General features: G+C 41.8%; 4 protein-coding genes across 5 annotated transcripts; all 4 read right to left on the bottom strand.

The window, feature by feature from the left end:
* Positions 1–147: 147 nt before the first annotated feature.
* Positions 148–4,691, bottom strand: LOC101484204 (uncharacterized). Its single transcript, XM_004545467.3, has 4 exons — positions 4,277–4,691; positions 1,693–1,793; positions 1,533–1,611; positions 148–1,210 (listed from the first exon to the last, which is right to left on the bottom strand). Exons 1-4 carry the CDS (start codon positions 4,569–4,571, stop codon positions 399–401), a joined length of 1,287 nt encoding a protein of 428 aa, XP_004545524.3. The 5' UTR covers positions 4,572–4,691; the 3' UTR covers positions 148–398.
* A 729-nt stretch (positions 4,692–5,420) lies between these two features.
* Positions 5,421–9,081, bottom strand: smtnl1 (smoothelin-like 1). Its single transcript, XM_004545468.5, has 5 exons — positions 8,820–9,081; positions 6,966–7,558; positions 6,752–6,866; positions 6,484–6,635; positions 5,421–6,146 (listed from the first exon to the last, which is right to left on the bottom strand). Exons 1-5 carry the CDS (start codon positions 8,910–8,912, stop codon positions 5,762–5,764), a joined length of 1,338 nt encoding a protein of 445 aa, XP_004545525.1. The 5' UTR covers positions 8,913–9,081; the 3' UTR covers positions 5,421–5,761.
* A 1,287-nt stretch (positions 9,082–10,368) lies between these two features.
* LOC112429644 (uncharacterized) lies at positions 10,369–12,427 on the bottom strand. Its single transcript, XM_004545469.4, has 6 exons — positions 12,333–12,427; positions 12,190–12,245; positions 11,538–11,807; positions 11,179–11,451; positions 10,509–11,086; positions 10,369–10,432 (listed from the first exon to the last, which is right to left on the bottom strand). Exons 1-6 carry the CDS (start codon positions 12,356–12,358, stop codon positions 10,421–10,423), a joined length of 1,215 nt encoding a protein of 404 aa, XP_004545526.2. The 5' UTR covers positions 12,359–12,427; the 3' UTR covers positions 10,369–10,420.
* A 3,177-nt stretch (positions 12,428–15,604) lies between these two features.
* On the bottom strand, positions 15,605–17,350 carry LOC101484754 (uncharacterized). 2 transcript variants are annotated; one of them, XM_024805555.2, is made up of 7 exons: positions 17,284–17,350; positions 17,155–17,210; positions 17,038–17,085; positions 16,810–16,950; positions 16,454–16,723; positions 15,784–16,361; positions 15,605–15,708 (listed from the first exon to the last, which is right to left on the bottom strand). In XM_024805555.2, the coding sequence occupies exons 1-7, from the start codon at positions 17,307–17,309 to the stop codon at positions 15,697–15,699; spliced, it is 1,131 nt and encodes a 376-aa protein (XP_024661323.2). In that variant the 5' UTR covers positions 17,310–17,350; the 3' UTR covers positions 15,605–15,696. The 2 variants fall into 2 exon arrangements, with proteins under 2 accessions (XP_024661323.2, XP_024661322.2); XM_024805554.2 differs by having other exon boundaries at positions 16,810–17,085; positions 17,284–17,349.
* Between the last annotated feature and the right edge of the window lie 191 nt (positions 17,351–17,541).

Raw genomic sequence — 17,541 nt, forward strand, 5'->3', positions numbered from 1 at the left:
ATGCAAATTAGTATTCAAATATTATTTTTAAAAACTTGTCCGAATGTTCAATAATTTCATTAAACATTTTCTGGCAATTATTTTGTGGTCCAAGCTTTAAATGATAATTGATATCCCATTTTGAAATAACATAGACCAAAACAGAAGTAATCCACAGTCACCCACTGCTAACTGTGACATGGTTCTTTATTTCAGTGTCTTCATTTGAGGATCTGTTGTGCACGCTCGAGAATAGAAAGCCGGTTTTCCTATAGTTAAAAAATCTGAACAGCGTTTGTGTCAGCGTATCTGGAATCTACAAGTGCGCGTGATCCAAAACAGTTTTACACTGTGGCACAAATGACAGTAAAAGTGCTTCTAAACTGCAAAGTCTATCAAGTCTTTCTAGTTCGTTGGGGTCAGAGCGCCCCGTTGGTGTGTGTGATCATGTGTCTGCGAAGGTTGCTGGGGTTGTTGAAACTGGCTGTGCACTGACTGCAGGTGTACGGCTTCTCTCCGGAGTGTGTCCGCAGGTGGATCTTCAGACTGCCGTTCTGCGTGAAGCGTTTTCCACATTGCGCACATGCGTACGGCTTCTCGCCCGTGTGAATGCGCATGTGGATGCTAAGTGTGGTCTTGTTGACAAACGACTTGCCGCACAGAGAGCAAGGGACCGGAGACTCCCCGGTGTGACTCGCGCGATGTACGATGAGGTCTTCGCGGCTGTGGAAGCGCTCGCCACAGAAGTTGCAGTCCAGGGATTTGTTGGCGGTGTGAGGGAAGACGTTCTGCTGCTGTGGGAACTGGCTCATGTGGCTGGGGTGCCCCACTTGACCCTCAGTTACTACTAGTGGCGATTTCAATCCAGGGTTCAATGCTGTCAGAGCCATTTGTGTGGAATTATTTCTTTCAAGTTGGTTGTTTCTCACCAGTCCGGCACTGTTATCCTGTGTGACTCTCATTGGAGCTCTGTCACTTGCGCCAGTGGTGAAATTCAGGAGGTTGTCGTGGCCGACGTTGTGGTCAGACAGAGAGCTAAAAGCCTGAAGCTCAGACGCAGAGAAGAGGGTGTCACTTTCATCCTGTAGAGGCCCTTCGCCTCGGCCGTGAACGCACACGATTCTCAGCTCCTCGTTATCACCTGTCGAGCAAGAGGAACCAGCTGGCTCCAAATTCTGAGCTCCTGTTGCAACACCGCCCTGCAGACTGTGGTTTCTAAAGTCACCCTGATCTGAAAAGACAGAGAATAGCATCTTTAAAGGCCACTATGAAACAGAAGCGCTTAGGCCAGTCTTACTCAGCACTCATCAATGAGGAACTGCTTGTGTGTAATTTAGAAAGAGAGACTTTCTATCAGATGCTTGACGTCTGATCTACTTTCTTCCTCCTATTCTCGGCTTGCCTGGTATAATTGTTTTTCAGCCCTAAGATAGAAGATAGACAATCTAGGCTTTTAGAATCTGTGAGCTGTAGTGATGACAAGTAAAGACATAAAATACAAATAAAAATAATAATTAATCAGCCCTTTAAGCTCACTTAAAAATCCTACTCACCACCAACATCTGGCCCACATCCACCCACATCATCCTCATCTTTGATTAGAATGACATCTGGACTCTCCACATCTGCACACTAGCACATTAAGGACAGCTATGCATGAGCAAACTAGATTTCAAACAGAGCTACTGCTATTCATTTATGGACTGCATGTACCTGCACTTGAGCTGCTGAGGAGGTGGTCTTTTTCTCCGACTGCAGGACGATAGAAGCAGCTTCCCCACCCGCCTTTTGAGCCACTTGTGATTTGATGAGAACTGAAGAAGAAAAGGAAAATACATTTTTATTATTCATTAATCTTTATTTAACCAGGAAGTGAAACTCCTTAGATTAAGAATGTCTTTTGCGAGAGTGTCCTGTCCCCAGATAAGCACAGATTTGAACCCAGGACCCTACTACTTTGAGGGTAACTTAAATAACTGTGACCACAGATGGTGTTGATGTAGTCACAGAAGAGCAACAATCATACCTTTACTGTCCTCAAACCCACAACTGTTTTATTAGCTGTACTGTTGCACCACCCAGGAAAGACTTGTGGTGGTTAGTTTTATTTAAAGCAATGTTAACTGCAATGCTAGTGAATGTATAAATCACTGAACTACAGAGCCACACTGAATATGCACGCTTCAAAGCATTTTTATTCGCTGACACTTATAGAGTGTGACAGGCTTGGTGGTGCAGTGGTCAGCATTGTCATCTCACAGCAAGACGATCCTGCTTTGAATTCAGACTATGTGGAGTTTGTGTGTTCTTTCTGCGTGGGTTCTTTACAGGTACTCTAGTTTTCACCCACAGTCCAGAGATTAGATTCATTGTCACACCTACAGTCTAAATGTAAAAGTTTTCCCTGCAACCCTGAACTAGATAAGCAGAAGAAACTGTAAGCTTTTAAAGTCTTTAAAATACAGAACAATTTTGCAGCACTATGCAGGTTCCTCATATTGTGCAGCCCAGAGATATTACAGCTGATCATTTTTTAATATTTCTAATATTATTTCTTTTTTGAGTTTATACCCTCAGTTCAGTTTGGTTTGATTTCAGAAAATGGTTAGTTTTTATAACTAGTTTCTGTGTTACTTTTACCTCAAGATTGATCAAAACCTGAACTAAACACAGTACTTTTGAAGAGGTGAGTCACAGTCATTTAGACATCCTGGTCTCAACAAATATTTGCACCAAAGCCTTACTGCACAGTTTGTAATACCAAATATGGACAAGTCCTCCATATTTTTATTAAATATTTGATTTACTTTCAGTTAGCTATTTGTTCATCTGTTGGTATCAGTATTTATACGAGCTGAAAACGAAAGATTTTAAGAGTCAAGAATAGACGGGGGGGAGGCAACTTCCCTGTTGGTGTCACATGTGTTTGCTGAAACGAGCTGACAGGAATAAAATGAAGGAAGTTCAACACAGCCAGGTTTTCTTTGCATTAGCTGGCTCAATAACACCTAATACCCCCAGCGGAGATAACAAGCATCACAAAAGCAGGCTCTGTGTGCGCTCACAGAAAAATGAGTGTTTCACATGTCATATGATTCCTCTTTGCACAAAATGATCCCTATGAGTGTCGCCTACTCCAGTCAAAGGTCTTGTCAGAGGATGATGATAAAATAGTGATAAAAAAGACATTAATTAAGTGCCTTGAGCTCACAGTTGCTGTGATTTGGAGCTATGCACATAAGACTGAATTCAAAATTGAAGTGAATTGCATAAAAAATAAAACTGTAAACTAAGAAAAGGATTAATGCTGCAGAAAATTATTAATTAAGCAATTCAGACACTTTTGAGACACAGACAGCTCTGACTTTAAGCTTGATATAAAGTCGGTATGCTATTAATCAACCCTCAGATTCATGCAGAGAGTAAAAGAGTCAATTAATGAGAGATAACAAATGTTAGGGAAATCTGTTTATGTTCTGTGTCTGCAAAAAAAACAAGTTGACATGTCGACACCAAATATGATATGGAACTTAAAACTCAGGGAATTAATGGCATTTCTCTACGGTCTCTGTGGTTTACGCCACTCAATTACCTGACAGTGAACACAATAAAAGTGACAAAACATTACTTTTCCTTTAAAAAGAATGTCTATAAAGGAAATGTAATATGAAAGATCATGTAAGACATTGATTTTTAATTCATCGTATTAGTGATTTATGATAACATAGAATATGTCCATAAATAACCTGTGTACCTGAGTCTTTGATTCTTTATGGGTTGATTGTGGTGAAGACTAAATGTATTTAAAGGGACAGACACATGTTCTGAGTTGAGGTTGGACTTGTTATAATTCAGCATCACATACTTTAAGCGGAAATTCCACTTAACAATTATTTTAGACTGAGGCTTTGAATGAGCGTATCGAAATGTGTCTTTATTTATTTGTGTATTTGTTTATTTGTTTATGTTTCGGTTTAGCTGACCATTATTAAGTTTAAGTAAGTGAGTGAATTCACATTTAATAAGCCGAATAAACTTTTATCACCACAATAAAAAACCCGCTGGTTCTGTTATCTGTGTCACATGACCAGGGCCAGCTGTGTCTGATGCGCGATACTACTCCGCACATCTGCATTTTCATAATCAACTCGTTAAACTAGCTAAAACAGCTGTTTTATACGTTATTAGTTTGAAGTAACTAGCGGTGGGTATTTAATAGTTAATTATATAAATGGCGGGGGCGGAATGTTATTTGTTACTCGAGTATGAAGTACTTTTAAAGTGAAAGTATCGTTACCTTGTGGCTTAGCTCGTGGTTTGGTTATGTTTCCTCTGATGGGAGAAAAGCGGCTCGCTGGTCGATTAGTTCTGGTTTGTAGCCTGAGGGAGAAGAGCTCACTCCTCATAACCTTCATCCTCGTCCTCAGGTTTTCGTTTTCCTTCAAGCTCTGGGTTAAATGCAGACGGAGAGACGCCGAGCTCTCCGAGAACAGCTGGCTGATTTCTGCCACCGCCGCTTTCACCAGCACGTCCATAATGGACAAAAGCTGTGACTCCAGATTCAGGCTCCCCGGTGGCATGTTTGTGGACATGTTTCACTTTGCTGCCACCGAGATTTGTGTTGAAAAAAGGGCGCAACACGGTCAGTAGGTTAGCTTAACAAAAGAGACAACACAATGGCCTTCCTGGTAGCATGATGCTGATTACCGTAATACCCAGAAAGCAGGGACACTGGGGGGTGATGCTTGGCTGGTGATGATGTTTGTTTGAAGAAACCAATTTCTGTAGTTTTGAAGGCAATTCTTGGTTGATATAGTTTTAGTTGCTCAACAGTTGGCTTTGTGGTATTAGTTTGTTTCGATACAGCGAATTGTTTCAATGGGTTTACATTTTTAAAAGGCCTTCCAGGAAAGAACATGTCTCTCCACATATTTAAACATAATGATGACTTCACATGTGAGGGGGAGTTACCTCATCTATATAGATTAATGTTTCCCCAGTACCATCACAGGAGTAATGATAGCTGTTCGCTTTCCGCTTTAGTTTGGGGGATGTGGGGGATCTACGATTAACAAAATCAATATTAAATTTGAATTGGATAGACCTACACTTGGTCTCTGGCCCTCTTAAATAAGCTCTGGCCCAGAGAAACCTGCTTTGGGGTGTTGTTTACATTCAATTTAATGGAGGATAGTGTTATAAATTGCATTAGCAGACCAACTTTTCTTTTGGAAGCTTTTCACAGCTCTTGTAGCATCTTTTGTCTGCCTGAAAACCCTGAACATTTGCCCGCACAATCTTTCACAGTGTCATAACCCCCTCCCCACTGTTACCTTGTTCACAGTAACAATCTTGAACAACTCAAAATTTTAACATCTGACCAGAAATAGTTTAACCTTTTCATGTGTATTATGAAAAAAGTAAATACGGCACACACTCTCTCAAGGTTTTCTTATTGCACAAGCAGCTTTTTAATTCACAAGATCTTTGTTTCATTGTTATTTTTTCATAGATACACAGCAATTTCTTGCTTTTCGTGCTCAGAACAACATAAAAAACAGCATATCTGTAAATGGAAAAAACACACACAGAAGTACATTTTCAAACACGCTGTAACTACGAGACATCATCATCACAAGTATTTTAGTTTTGAGTGATTTTTTTGTTGTACCTCATTACTCCGACAGTAGTCAGTCCAACAATGCCAGACTAAGACTTGCTCCTTGTAGTACCATAAACAATCTTTTTGGTCTTTTCAGTCTTTGTGTTTGCCAGTGTCTGTCTAAGACTCTGCCTCGACTGATGAACTCTGACCTTCCTCCACCACACAGCTCTTTGATGGACTCCCTTCCTCATTAGTGCCCTCCATCTCTGTACCGTCTACTGGTTTATCCTCCTGACTGCTCATCGTCTCGTTCTCAGCAGACTCTTCCTCATCTTTCTCTGGCGACACCTCTCCTGCTGCATCATCTCCTTTGTCCTTCTCTTCCTCCTCGTTACCAGCCTTCTCTTTCTCCCCCTTCTCTTTGTCCTTCCTCTCTTTCTCTATTTTGGAGAGGCTGTGGCACAGGGACTGGACATATGTGAACACACACATTGGGTCTGGGTTGTTACCCATCATGAGCATGTCACTCACTTCCAGCAGAGGGCAGCAGTCAGCCAAGGACCTGTCAGGGATACACAAAGGAGGGGAAAGGATAAAGTTGAGGTGACAAGGTGGCAGTCATTCATAGTAATATGAATAAGAGATTTCTAACCAGGTGCATTTACATTAACAGTGTCATTCCATACATTGTTTTCCTGAAACTTTCTTTTTTGGACAGCCAACATGCAGAATTTTATTTTAGTTACATTCTTTTCACAGCAGTTCTCCTTTTGTATTATTCACCGTGACCTTGTTATATTATGTTCTGCATGTAAAGTTCCGACTCTTAAATATTGTAATTGTGTTATTCAGTCTTAGCTGAACTGAACTGAGAGAAGAAAGAATGAAGAAATCCATACTCTGCAGTTTTGAAGGCCAGAGTGAAGTTTTTCTCCCTCTCCTCTGGCTTCAGTGAGCTGTATTCAAAAGCATCTGGAAAGAAACGATGAATCAGAGCGCAGAATGCCATCCCATTGCACCAGGATGACGAGAAGTTTTCTATGTTGATGCCCTAAAAAATGCAAGAGACAGACACATGGGAAGAGCATCTTAAATTAGGTCTTCTTTTATCTCTGGATCTAGAATGCGGATGTGTCGCATTAGATAAAGATTTAACGCTGAGCTCACCTCGTAGTTCCGAGTCTTGTTGCGACACCACTGAAGTATCTTCTGTTTGATTGAAGCTCCTGTAGCCACAGCAGCAGATGACTTCTGAATCTTGAAGTTGCGAGGTATTGGTGTCCTAGCAGTGTTGCAACACAGTTTCTGATTTAACCTCTTGAGGAACATTTTTAACTGTCACACTCTAATTTGAGGTACTAAGCATCATGTAGTTACTCACTCTGGTGCGCCCTTCTGGAACTTGGCGATGATGTCGTTTTTAGCAGACGCTCTTATGGAGCGTGCAGAGGGTCTTGGTCGAGAGAGAGAAGAGGAGGGGGGACCACTCTTTCTTTTGGGCTTTGCCTGCTTTTCTGCTTCTTTTGTCTTTCCTTTGTCCTTTGGCTCTGCATCTTCCTCTGTCACTTGTTTTTTCTTCTCTGCCTCTTGTTCTTTCACATCTTTACCTATTTCCTTTTTCTCTTTCTCTTTGTCCTTCATGTCCTCTCCATCTTTTCCAGTCTCACTACTCTGGATCTCTGCCACTTGCCCTCCTTTCTCGGTTTCTTCTGCATCCTCCTCTTTATCTTTTCCTTCACGTTCAGAATCCTTCACCTCAGCACCAGTAGATGCTTTCTCCTTATCTTGTGCAGCTGCTTCAGTATCATCTTCACCAGACTGTGACACAGTCTGAGGTTTCTTTGTGTCTCCTGACGTCTCCTTTTCTGCCTCTTCTGATACAGTATCTTCCTCAGCCTTATCCTCAGTCTCCATTACCCTCTGACCTTCTGCTCCTTCCCCCAAGTCTTTATTCTCCACCTCTGGCTCGCCGGCCTGTGCAAAAATAAATATGTGACAAACACTCGTAATACATGTCTGTGACAATAGTTCTATCACTTCTAAATTCTAGCCTTATACCAAGGCATCAAGACAAAGTGGAGTTTAAGGTGGAGTATTCAGTATAAGTAACAGTGTAGGTTACACAGTAATTTTCTTTGCTATTTCCTTTCCCTGGGTTTGGGTGAAGAAGGGTATCCCATATAGAATTTTGCCAGATCAGAGATCCAGATTTACCCGCTGTGGTGACCCCTTGTGAAGAAGGGAGAAGCTTCTTCATAGTCATTTCTCTGTGGGGGCACTACATCACATGTTTTCTTTTCAGCATGACTCAGAGGATAGTCTTCCTCTTTTCTTTCAGTTATTTACATCTCTGATAACTATCTTCTTCTTTTCAGTCTTGTAAAGAGGATTTTTTCTGTTTCTTTCATGAAAAAATGTATGAAGAATGAACAAAAGTTTATTGTGTTTTTTATTTTATTTATTTCAGATTTGTAATGCGAGCCATTAGTTCATTTGCTGTGTGTTGTATTTTTTTTTAGGTATTTCTTTCATTAACTCTGATTTGTATTTTTAAAATTATTCTTTGTGATTTTTCTGTGTTCTTCAGTTCTTGGTCTTGCTATGTGAAACGTTTGAGCTGTTTACATGAAAGCTGCTGTATAAATAAAGTGGACTTTCCACAAGTTACTCGAGGGATAACACAGTCCTTGTAATGTGAGACCTGGAGCTCTGGGATTTGTTGAGTATTATAAATATACACCTCAGAGTTGGAACTTTCAAGGGGAAAATTGGCCTTTTACAGTTTTAAAACCAATGATCTCACATCATATGTTAAAAATCTTCATACAAAAAAAATGTAATGCATACATTATTATTTCCTCATGATTAAATAGGCCCATGTACCCTGTTTATTAATGACACACCAGGTCAGGCATCACAGCAGTGACTCATCAGTGGGAAAAGGAAACTCCAACGTTGTATGTGTGGCTTAGTGTGTGTCATGTGCACTACTTTGCATAACTTGTGTGAGTGTGTATTTACGTGTGTATGTGTCATTCTTCAGCCAGTAGTAAGAACAGGTGTAGCAAATGCAGCCAACAACCCCTTCTCCCGCTCTGCTGTCCCAACACAGCACCTGCTACAGCCACGAACACTCTCACTGCTTTTTCCCAGTACAGAACATGATGGACAGTCATTGTGGGTGAATGTGAAAATGTTAATGAACATGTTAAATAAATAAATAAATGATACAGACCTGGTTGCTGTTGTTGTTGGTGTCAGTGGGATTGGTTGATTCCGTGGAATCGAATGTGTCCTGTTTGGGTGATTCTCCATCCATGGTGTCCATAAATGTGTGTGTATCAGCTGGATTAGAGGTCAGATCAGACTTTGGTACACTAACGTTTTAATTCAGTCAAAGGTGAAAGCCCCTCTTAATGTCTCTGTGTCCCACTACTCCTGTCTGCCTTTCTCCCCTTCTCAGCAACACTGTCCTGAGTTTTAACACGTATGTGTGTGTGTGTTGGTTTGTGAATATCCGCCTTCACCCGACACCCCCGCCCTCTGCTTTGTAAGGATTCCTGTGCTTCTTTATCTGACCTTTTGGACAACACAGGTTCCCAAAATAGAGTTACAGTGACATAGGCTCAGTCCTCCAGGCCGGACAGCTGCGTCTGCTGTGGAAACCATGGTTGTACACACACACATATACATAAGCACTGAAACCATTAAATATGCCTTCTCTCTTTTAGCAAAATATAGACACAATTTAGCTACCACCTGTCCCGTTTATAAGCTCTTACTGTAAAGTGTGGTGATTTAGAGTACTGTACTGTTGGGATGCTTAAATTAATAAAATTAAAAGCAACAGTTCAACATTTGGGAAACTTATACTTATAGCAAAAGGTCAAGAAAAGGAAACATGAAACACAGCTCTCAGCTCTGTTCAAAGCAATAAAATCCACCTAAATATTTTAAGAAATTACACACACTTATTTTATTTTTTTGAAAAAAATAAATGTACTTGACAATAAAATTTTCAGCCCTGAAACCCAAATGTGACTTTTGAGGGCCTTTTCTTAGTGAATGTACATAATTTCCCTTAGAGTAGGCTTTCTTTCTTGAGTGGAATCAAATGGTCCATGTATCATTTCGCTCTAAACTCACTGCAGTTCTCCTGTCAACACCTTGTACATCACGACTCAAATCACAGCTCTTCATCTAATGTAACCTTGATGTTTGTGAAAGAAGGAGCCATGTGGCAAAGGGAGGGGGAGTTCAGCTATTTATAGTTACCCTCCTATAATCTAGTAGATTTCAGAATCTGTACATATGTGGAGGATTCAAATTATTGTCTGTAGCTTAGGTGAAAGGTTTCCAAGTGATTCCCTTGTACTGCTTGTGTGTCCACATTTTTTGCAATTCCCACCAGGGAAAGTAAACCCTTCCAGTATTTTTATGTTAAATACTTGAAAGCGTATATAGGTTACTGCCAGTGTGAGATCCACCTTAACATATAGATCTACAACTTACAAAACTGGATGCCCTTCTTGACAGCCTGAGCAGGGTAAACTTGCTTATACCAGGCCATAAGTGGGACTGTCCACTTATGGGTCACTACAGGTTGCCAACAGAAAACCCAAGTAGTTCCCTTAAGGTCATAAACCCCACATGGGCAGGTCTAAATTCAGGCGCGCATTCGGTCTTTTAACAGATCATAAATTGAGCCCAGTAGTTACATTACATGCAATTTCTACAACCTTAGTCGTTCCCGCACCACCACTAATAAGAAAAGTGACCAGGAGTATTTCATAAGACTTTATTGATTAAACTTGTGCTCATGCCTTTGAGATTCAGCTAGTATTTTATCTGGAAGGAAAGAGGGAAAGAGTTAGTACAGTTACAATATGCAGATTGTGACATGTAGGCATTTTAGGAAACATACCTGCGTAACACCTGTGTAGGAAGGAGCAGGTACTGTTTGTGCTCCAACCTGGTAATAACCTCCCACCACTGGACTGCTCACATACAAGCTGGGAGTCTGAAGGCTCTGAGCTGCTCCAACAGCCCCCACTGACTGTGCAAAGCCGGGGTAGGGGTGGTCTTTCAGGTAGTGAGTGCTGTGAGAGTAGTCTCGTCCCTGCTCGTAGTCCTGGCTGAAGTGACTGACTGTGCCCGCAGGGTACTGGCCAGTCAGGAACAAGAAGTCAAAGGATGGATACGGACTACCCCACAGCCCACCCATTCCAAACTGTCCTGTGGCAAAGCCTGGGGATGCCAGTCCACCCGCAGCAGCAAAAGAGTCCATCGTAGCTGGGACAGTCCTGCGACCTAGTTCTTCTGTCTCCGACTGGTAGTCCCCAGCCTCAGCAGCCTTCTCATAGTGGGACAACTCTCCTGGTTGGTACGCAGGTACTGGTGGTAGAAGCGCACCAGGCTCATCAGCTGTGCCAGAGGGAAGGCTTTGAGGGTTGGGTGATGATTCCTCACCGAGCTTGGGAGGTGGGATAGCCCAGTTGATTTCTAAGGAAAGCAAAATTTAAGCCAAGGTTACCAAGGATTCAGGTCAGGAGATCCTAATGATTGCATTTATACTGCATCATCACACTAGGTACCAGCTGCAGGTTGAGAAGTTGCTCCAGTTTGTGCAGAGCCAGCTGTGCTTCCTCCTGCCTGAGCAGGAGCGGAGTAACTGGAGCCGGTGTATGGTGCTGCCACACTTTGAGCAGCATGTGAGAAACCAGGCTGCTGCACTGCAACACCTCCATATGGAGCACTATAAGGCACAGCTACAGAGGAGGGGTATGGATAAGGTCCTCCCTGGCTTAGGGCAACATTAGCACCAGTATTTGCGCTGCTACCTCCAGTAGAAACACCAACATTTGAACCTTTTGAAAGAGAAAGCCACACAACACTTGCTGGTAATGTTCACAATAAATGTTTGTAGTGCATCATGAAATATTCCATTATTTACCAGCTGCAGGTCGAGCAGCACCTCCACCCTGTGTGGAGCCAGTCGTGTATCCTCCAGCCTGGGCAGGACCAGAAGAACTGGAGCCAGTATATAATACTGGCACGCTCTGGGGAGCATATTGATAGACACCAGGCTGCTGCACTGCAACCCCTCCATACAGAGTATTGTAAGGTACAACCACAGAGGATGGGTATGCATAAGGTCCTCCCCGAGTCAAGGCAACATTACCTGCAGTGTTACTGCTACCGGGGGAAGCACCAACATTTAAATCTAGGAGAAAGCAGAATGCCTTTTTGTAATGAGAGCAATGCACATTTAAACTCATGAAATATTTCACTGGTTATAAGCTGCAGGCTGAACAGTACCCCCAGTTAATGTAGAGCCAGCTGTGTATCCACCAGCCTGATTAGGTTGAGAAACACTGGAGCTGACATATGCTGGGACTAGAACCCCTCTGTATTGAGGGCTGTAGGGAACAAGTCCAGGAGTTAAATTGGCTAAAAAGTTCCTCTTGGGTTTGAGGCAAGATTATCTGCAGTGTTTACATTAGTTATCCTGTATTGAGTGCTGGGATTAGAGCCTGGGTGAGAAAGAACTGAAATTAATGAAGATTTATCACAAAGTTTTGTATGTTTAGGAATGTTTCACCTACCTTTCTCAAGAGGAAGGCTGCATATATCCACAACCAGCAAGACAAAAAGGGAACCCCTGAAACCATTTGAAAATATCAATCACGTGCCTACAAAAAGTAGTCAGTTGTGTAAAAAGAGAAAGCCAACTACACCTGCCACATACCCCAGTGAGCGGCTTGCAGTCATCATTCTGAAGGCAACCAGTAGAACAATTACCCAAGGTGAAGGGTTAAAAATGCTGCGAGAAAGCAGTCTTAACCAATCAGAGCTTAAAGAAGTAATGGAATACACCTGCTGGAAAGGTGACTCAAGCTTGAGTCAAAGATAAGGAGTATCATAAAGGTGGCTATCAACTGGGCTTCAACAATCAACAATTCCTATATGAAGACAATGAGTCCAATCAGAGACATTATCAGATGATGAAAATAAAATGATGGTAAAATCTAGAAATAGTATGAAAAATAAAGATTTAAAATGCAACACTGATGCAAATAATACAAGTGATTCATGTGGCAGAAATGCATAGTATAAAGTACAAGTATAAAAGCATTTATACATTTTGTGCATCACATGTCACATCCCAGTGATAATGTGATGTGCATTTGTGCTGTTGTAACTACAGCTGGGTTTTATTCATGGTGTTTATAAGGTACTAAAGGTACAGCTTAACAGTGTGCACATATAAAACATATTTATCCAACAGTCTTTAGGGCACTTAAACATGCTGTAAATAAAGGAATCAGTGGAGACGTAACACTTTTAGATGGAAACTGTCTACATAACCTGGCTTAACCAGGTTAAGCGTTCAGTACAAGTTACCGCAGTGATTTCCCAGGTAAAAACAGAGCCACGTCTGTGACGTGTAAAGCTTTGAGATCGACCTGCTTGCAGACTCATTATTCTCACTTCATAGTTACACCTGTTAGGTGCGAGGAGCTGCTGACTACCCTACAACAATCTCAGATGGTGTAGACGTCAAATTCTGAAAAATAACAAGGGTTCATTTGCATTTGTTTTTGTTATTTGGATAGATGATTCCATTTTTGTGGAAATCTAAGCAGTTTTATGCTAATCATCAGTGACAGTTCATCTCTCACTGTTCTGTTGACCTTTTCTGTGAGATGTGCGAACACTGAGCCAATACGACCCTTATTAGACTTCTAGCTTTTTGGACATTTCAGCAACATTATATATTTGTTAGGAAGAAATGTGCAATAAAAATGAAGTTTAATTAAAATTCACTTTAATGGGAAATAAAATAATTTGTCTCATGTAGGTCCTAAAACCATCTCTCATAAACAGAGCTTAAATCTCAATAATGTACAGCTGTTGGTCACAATAACAATAAACAATGAAACTGCTTAAAATGAATTACTATATATTTTTTATAACATAGTGACCCTTATAAGAAACATCACATGCCACAAGTGCAGATAATAGTACCTCAGAACAGATTAAGACCAACTACAGTTACAAAGTACTTTCACATGAAAATATAGGTGAAATAGAATAAGGTTAACCGACCCCTGCTCTTGAGCAGCACATGGGGATGGGGAAAAGGGAAGATCTCTTATAATAATTTAGTTCAGTTAATATAGGAACAGCTCCAAAACCAGACCCTACATTTGCTGTTGGCTAGCTCTGAACAGCATACAGACAGAAGCAGCAGTTCACAACAAGTGACTCATGGTAGTCTTTGTAAGGTAAGCCCTACAATATGAGAGCAATAACCTCAGGGATCATATCATCCCATGTGGTAAAATACTTGGCAAAAATAGGGAGGACAAACATCCTTTTAACAGGAATACACATCCAAGAGAAATAGACGCCTGCTACGACTAGCTAGGATGCTACAGAACAGTGAGACGCAGCAATGAAGAGCAAAGAAAAACCCAGACAACACACGATACACAAAGAAGACTGGGGGTTGGACTGAAGTGAGAAACAAGTAAACAAACAAATAACAAACCCTACAAAAACCACAAATCAAAAACATATACCTCCAGAGCCCGAGATACCTGACAAGGCAAACAACTGCCTTGGTGGAGCTGAAAAGGTGATCTTTAACACAAATCTTAAAAATAAAGAGTCTGTCTATGTGCCAATAAAATAAATCATTCATTTACAGTTACAGTGGTGAATAATCATATTTAATATTTACAAAGTTTCAAATATTGAGGGCATTATGTGTGAAAGTCATCTCTATGAGCCAGTGCTCAAACTGTTTTTTGTTGTTGCTCATTTCCATATTATGTCAATGACAACTGATATCATTGATATGGCCATCTCATGGCACACGTCTATGGCTGTGAGTTCAGAAGAAGCCCCACCCAAACGCTGTTCAAAGCTTTTGCATGCTAGAGGCAGCCAGTCCAAAGGAAATTAATTTCAAGGGAGGGGGAAGGGAACTGAAATTTCTTGTTGCAGACAGGAAATGAACTTGAGAGGTGCACCAAGACCACTATAATAAAAATAAGGATTTTAAACTGCATCATGCAAAGCTACTCTAGTAATCCACAAATAAAGATGGAACTAGAAATTAGCAAAATAGTCTGTTTTGGTCTTATATGGCCTGCAGTTACTTCATAAATGGTGGTTAATGTGAAAAGTGGAGCTGTAATGCATAGCTGTTAGTCTTTCACATGGAGCTGAGGACATAAAGTCAAGAGAGTAGAAAGGATTGTGGATTTGTAAATGCTGTTAACACCTGTGTGGGAGTGTCTGCAAATCATTGACGATAAACTGTTGCATGTTCATTTGACATGCTAGTTACAGAAATCACAGCATTCATCTGTGCTACAAGTTTGTGTAGAGGAGCGTTATTAAAACTTGATTTATTGGCCACATGGGGGGGGGGGGGGGGAAGCATAATATAAAGCAGCAGGCTTGTCCTATAGTGTTTATACTCAGATGCAGCAACATCATGCAATATAAATGTTCATGTTTTATGCCAACAGAATCTGAAATTTGCAAGCCAGTTACATGCCATAGATTTTTACATTTCCTCACTTTAAGACCTGAAAAGGAACTACTGTATGGCAAACTAGTAAAGTGAATTCTGTGTAGTCTCACTCCCAACATGACAGATGTCTTAGTTATCTCAAGTGCTTTAATTTCTGTGGGAAATTAAATACCTAGAATTATTAGCTTGTCTTTATCATGCCAATTAGTTGATCAGGGTTTTAAAAAGTTGCCTAAATCTGCCCAAGTTTGGAAATCATTGGGGCCTTACACTAGGGTCTTGCTTTTTGTATCAGAGACCGAAGATATACTAGAAGCTATAGACTACTGAACCATTAAGTATCCAAGGCTGACTACAGCAATTGGCATTTATCCACAGACATATGAACAGGCACTAGAGCCTTGCCGGAGTAGCAAGGGAGGGTGGGTGTAAAGCTTCATTACCACTCACTACAGAGGAGACTGAAGTCACTGTTTCAAAACACTGAAAACCAAGTTTATTGTATCACATGGAGTCATTCACCAGTTCATTGTGTTGCCCAGTTCAGTAAGCCGATTGGATTCAGCTAGTATTTTATCTGAAAGACAAGAGGGAAGTGTAAGTACAATTACAACATGTAGTTGTGGTAAAATTTAGACATTAGGAAACATACCTGCGAAACACCTGTGTAGGAAGAAGCGGGTACCATTTGTGCTCCAACCTGGTAATAACCTCCCACCACTGGACTGCTCACATACAAGCTGGGAGTCTGAAGGCTCTGAGCTGCTCCAACAGCCCCCACTGACTGTGCAAAGCCGGGGTAGGGGTGGTCTTTCAGGTAGTGAGTGCTGTGAGAGTAGTCTCGTCCCTGCTCGTAGTCCTGGCTGAAGTGACTGACTGTGCCCGCAGGGTACTGGCCAGTCAGGAACAAGAAGTCAAAGGATGGATACGGACTACCCCACAGTCCACCCATTCCAAACTGTCCTGTGGCAAAGCCTGGGGATGCCAGTCCACCCGCAGCAGCAAAAGAGTCCATCGTAGCTGGGACAGTCCTGCGACCTAGTTCTTCTGTCTCCGACTGGTAGTCCCCAGCCTCAGCAGCCTTCTCATAGTGGGACAACTCTCCTGGTTGGTACGCAGGTACTGGTGGTAGAAGCGCACCAGGCTCATCAGCTGTGCCAGAGGCAAGGCTTTGAGGGTTGGGTGATGATTCCTCACTGAGCTTGGGAGGTGGGACAGCCCAGTTGATTTCTGAGAACAGCAAAATTTAAGCCAAGGTTACCAAGGATTCGGGTCAGGAGATCCTAATGATTGCATTTATACTGCATCACCACACTAGGTACCAGCTGCAGGTTGAGAAGTTGCTCCAGTTTGTGCAGAGCCAGCTGTGCTTCCTCCTGCCTGAGCAGGAGCGGAGTAACTGGAGCCGGTGTATGGTGCTGCCACACTTTGAGCAGCATGTGAGAAACCAGGCTGCTGCACTGCAACCCCTCCATATGGAGCACTATAAGGCACAGCTACAGAGGGGTATGGATAAGGTCCTCCCTGGCTTAGGGCAACATTAGCACCAGTATTTGCGCCGCTTCCTCCAGTAGAAACACCAACATTTGAACCTTTTGAAAGAGAAAGCCACACAACACTTGCTGGTAATGTTCACAATAAATGTTTGTAGTGCATCATGAAAGATTCCATTATTTACCAGCTGCAGGTCGAACAGCACCTCCACCCTGTGTGGAGCCAGTCGTGTATCCTCCAGCCTGGGCAGGACCAGAAGAACTGGAGCCAGTATATAATACTGGCACGCTCTGGGGAGCATATTGATAGACACCAGGCTGCTGCACTGCAACCCCTCCATACTGAGCATTATAAGGTACAACAACAAAGGATGGGTATGCATAAGGGCCACCCTGGCTTAAGGCAACATTACCTGCAGTGTTTGTGTTACCTCTCCGGTAAGGAGTGCCTGGATAATAGCCTGAGGGAGAAGGAAACATTAATAGAAGTTAAGCACTGCAGTTTGTATATATGGAAAAGTTTCACCTACCTTTCTCAAGAGGAAGGCTGCATATATGCACAATCAGCAAGACAAGGACTGAACCCCTAAAACATTTGTAAAAGATCATTAACTATAATAGGCCAGAAGATCAGAAATTAAAATACACTTGCCACATACCCCAAGAAGTAGTCTGTTGTCATCATTCTGAAGGCTACCAGCAATAAAGTAAAGTTGACTGAGGTGAAGGCTTATAAATGCTGCCAGAGAGCAGTCTTAACCAATCAGAGCCTAATGACTAAAAAAGAAACACCTGCCTGAAAAGTGAATCACGCTTCAGCGTAAACTGCTCAGGTGTTTGAATGAAGATAACACATTTTAATTTGTGTTTGTTCTTTTTCTTGTTGTTGTTGATGATGATTATATTTTTTGTTGAAA

Source organism: Maylandia zebra, linkage group LG2 (genome assembly GCF_041146795.1).
Source record: "Maylandia zebra isolate NMK-2024a linkage group LG2, Mzebra_GT3a, whole genome shotgun sequence".
Taxonomy (NCBI): domain Eukaryota; kingdom Metazoa; phylum Chordata; class Actinopteri; order Cichliformes; family Cichlidae; genus Maylandia; species Maylandia zebra.

Coding starts and splice junctions, on each gene's coding strand:
- LOC101484204 (XM_004545467.3), bottom strand. CDS start 4,571: ATGTCCACAAACATGCCACCGGGGAGCCTGAATCTGGAGTCACAGCTT. Junction 1,794..4,276: donor ACCACGAGCTAAGCCACAAG/GTAACGATACTT, acceptor TTTCTTCTTCAG/TTCTCATCAAATCACAAGTG. Junction 1,211..1,532: donor ATGTGGGCCAGATGTTGGTG/GTGAGTAGGATT, acceptor CTGTCTTTTCAG/ATCAGGGTGACTTTAGAAAC.
- smtnl1 (XM_004545468.5), bottom strand. CDS start 8,912: ATGGACACCATGGATGGAGAATCACCCAAACAGGACACATTCGATTCC. Junction 6,636..6,751: donor ACAAGACTCGGAACTACGAG/GTGAGCTCAGCG, acceptor TGCATTTTTTAG/GGCATCAACATAGAAAACTT. Junction 6,147..6,483: donor CTGGCCTTCAAAACTGCAGA/GTATGGATTTCT, acceptor TATCCCTGACAG/GTCCTTGGCTGACTGCTGCC.
- LOC112429644 (XM_004545469.4), bottom strand. CDS start 12,358: ATGATGACTGCAAGCCGCTCACTGGG. Junction 11,808..12,189: donor CAGCCTTCCTCTTGAGAAAG/GTAGGTGAAACA, acceptor GCTTTCTCCTAG/ATTTAAATGTTGGTGCTTCC. Junction 11,452..11,537: donor TGCTGCTCGACCTGCAGCTG/GTAAATAATGGA, acceptor CTCTTTCAAAAG/GTTCAAATGTTGGTGTTTCT.
- LOC101484754 (XM_024805554.2), bottom strand. CDS start 17,309: ATGATGACAACAGACTACTTCTTGGG. Junction 17,086..17,154: donor CAGCCTTCCTCTTGAGAAAG/GTAGGTGAAACT, acceptor CTTCTCCCTCAG/GCTATTATCCAGGCACTCCT. Junction 16,362..16,453: donor AACTTCTCAACCTGCAGCTG/GTACCTAGTGTG, acceptor TGCTGTTCTCAG/AAATCAACTGGGCTGTCCCA.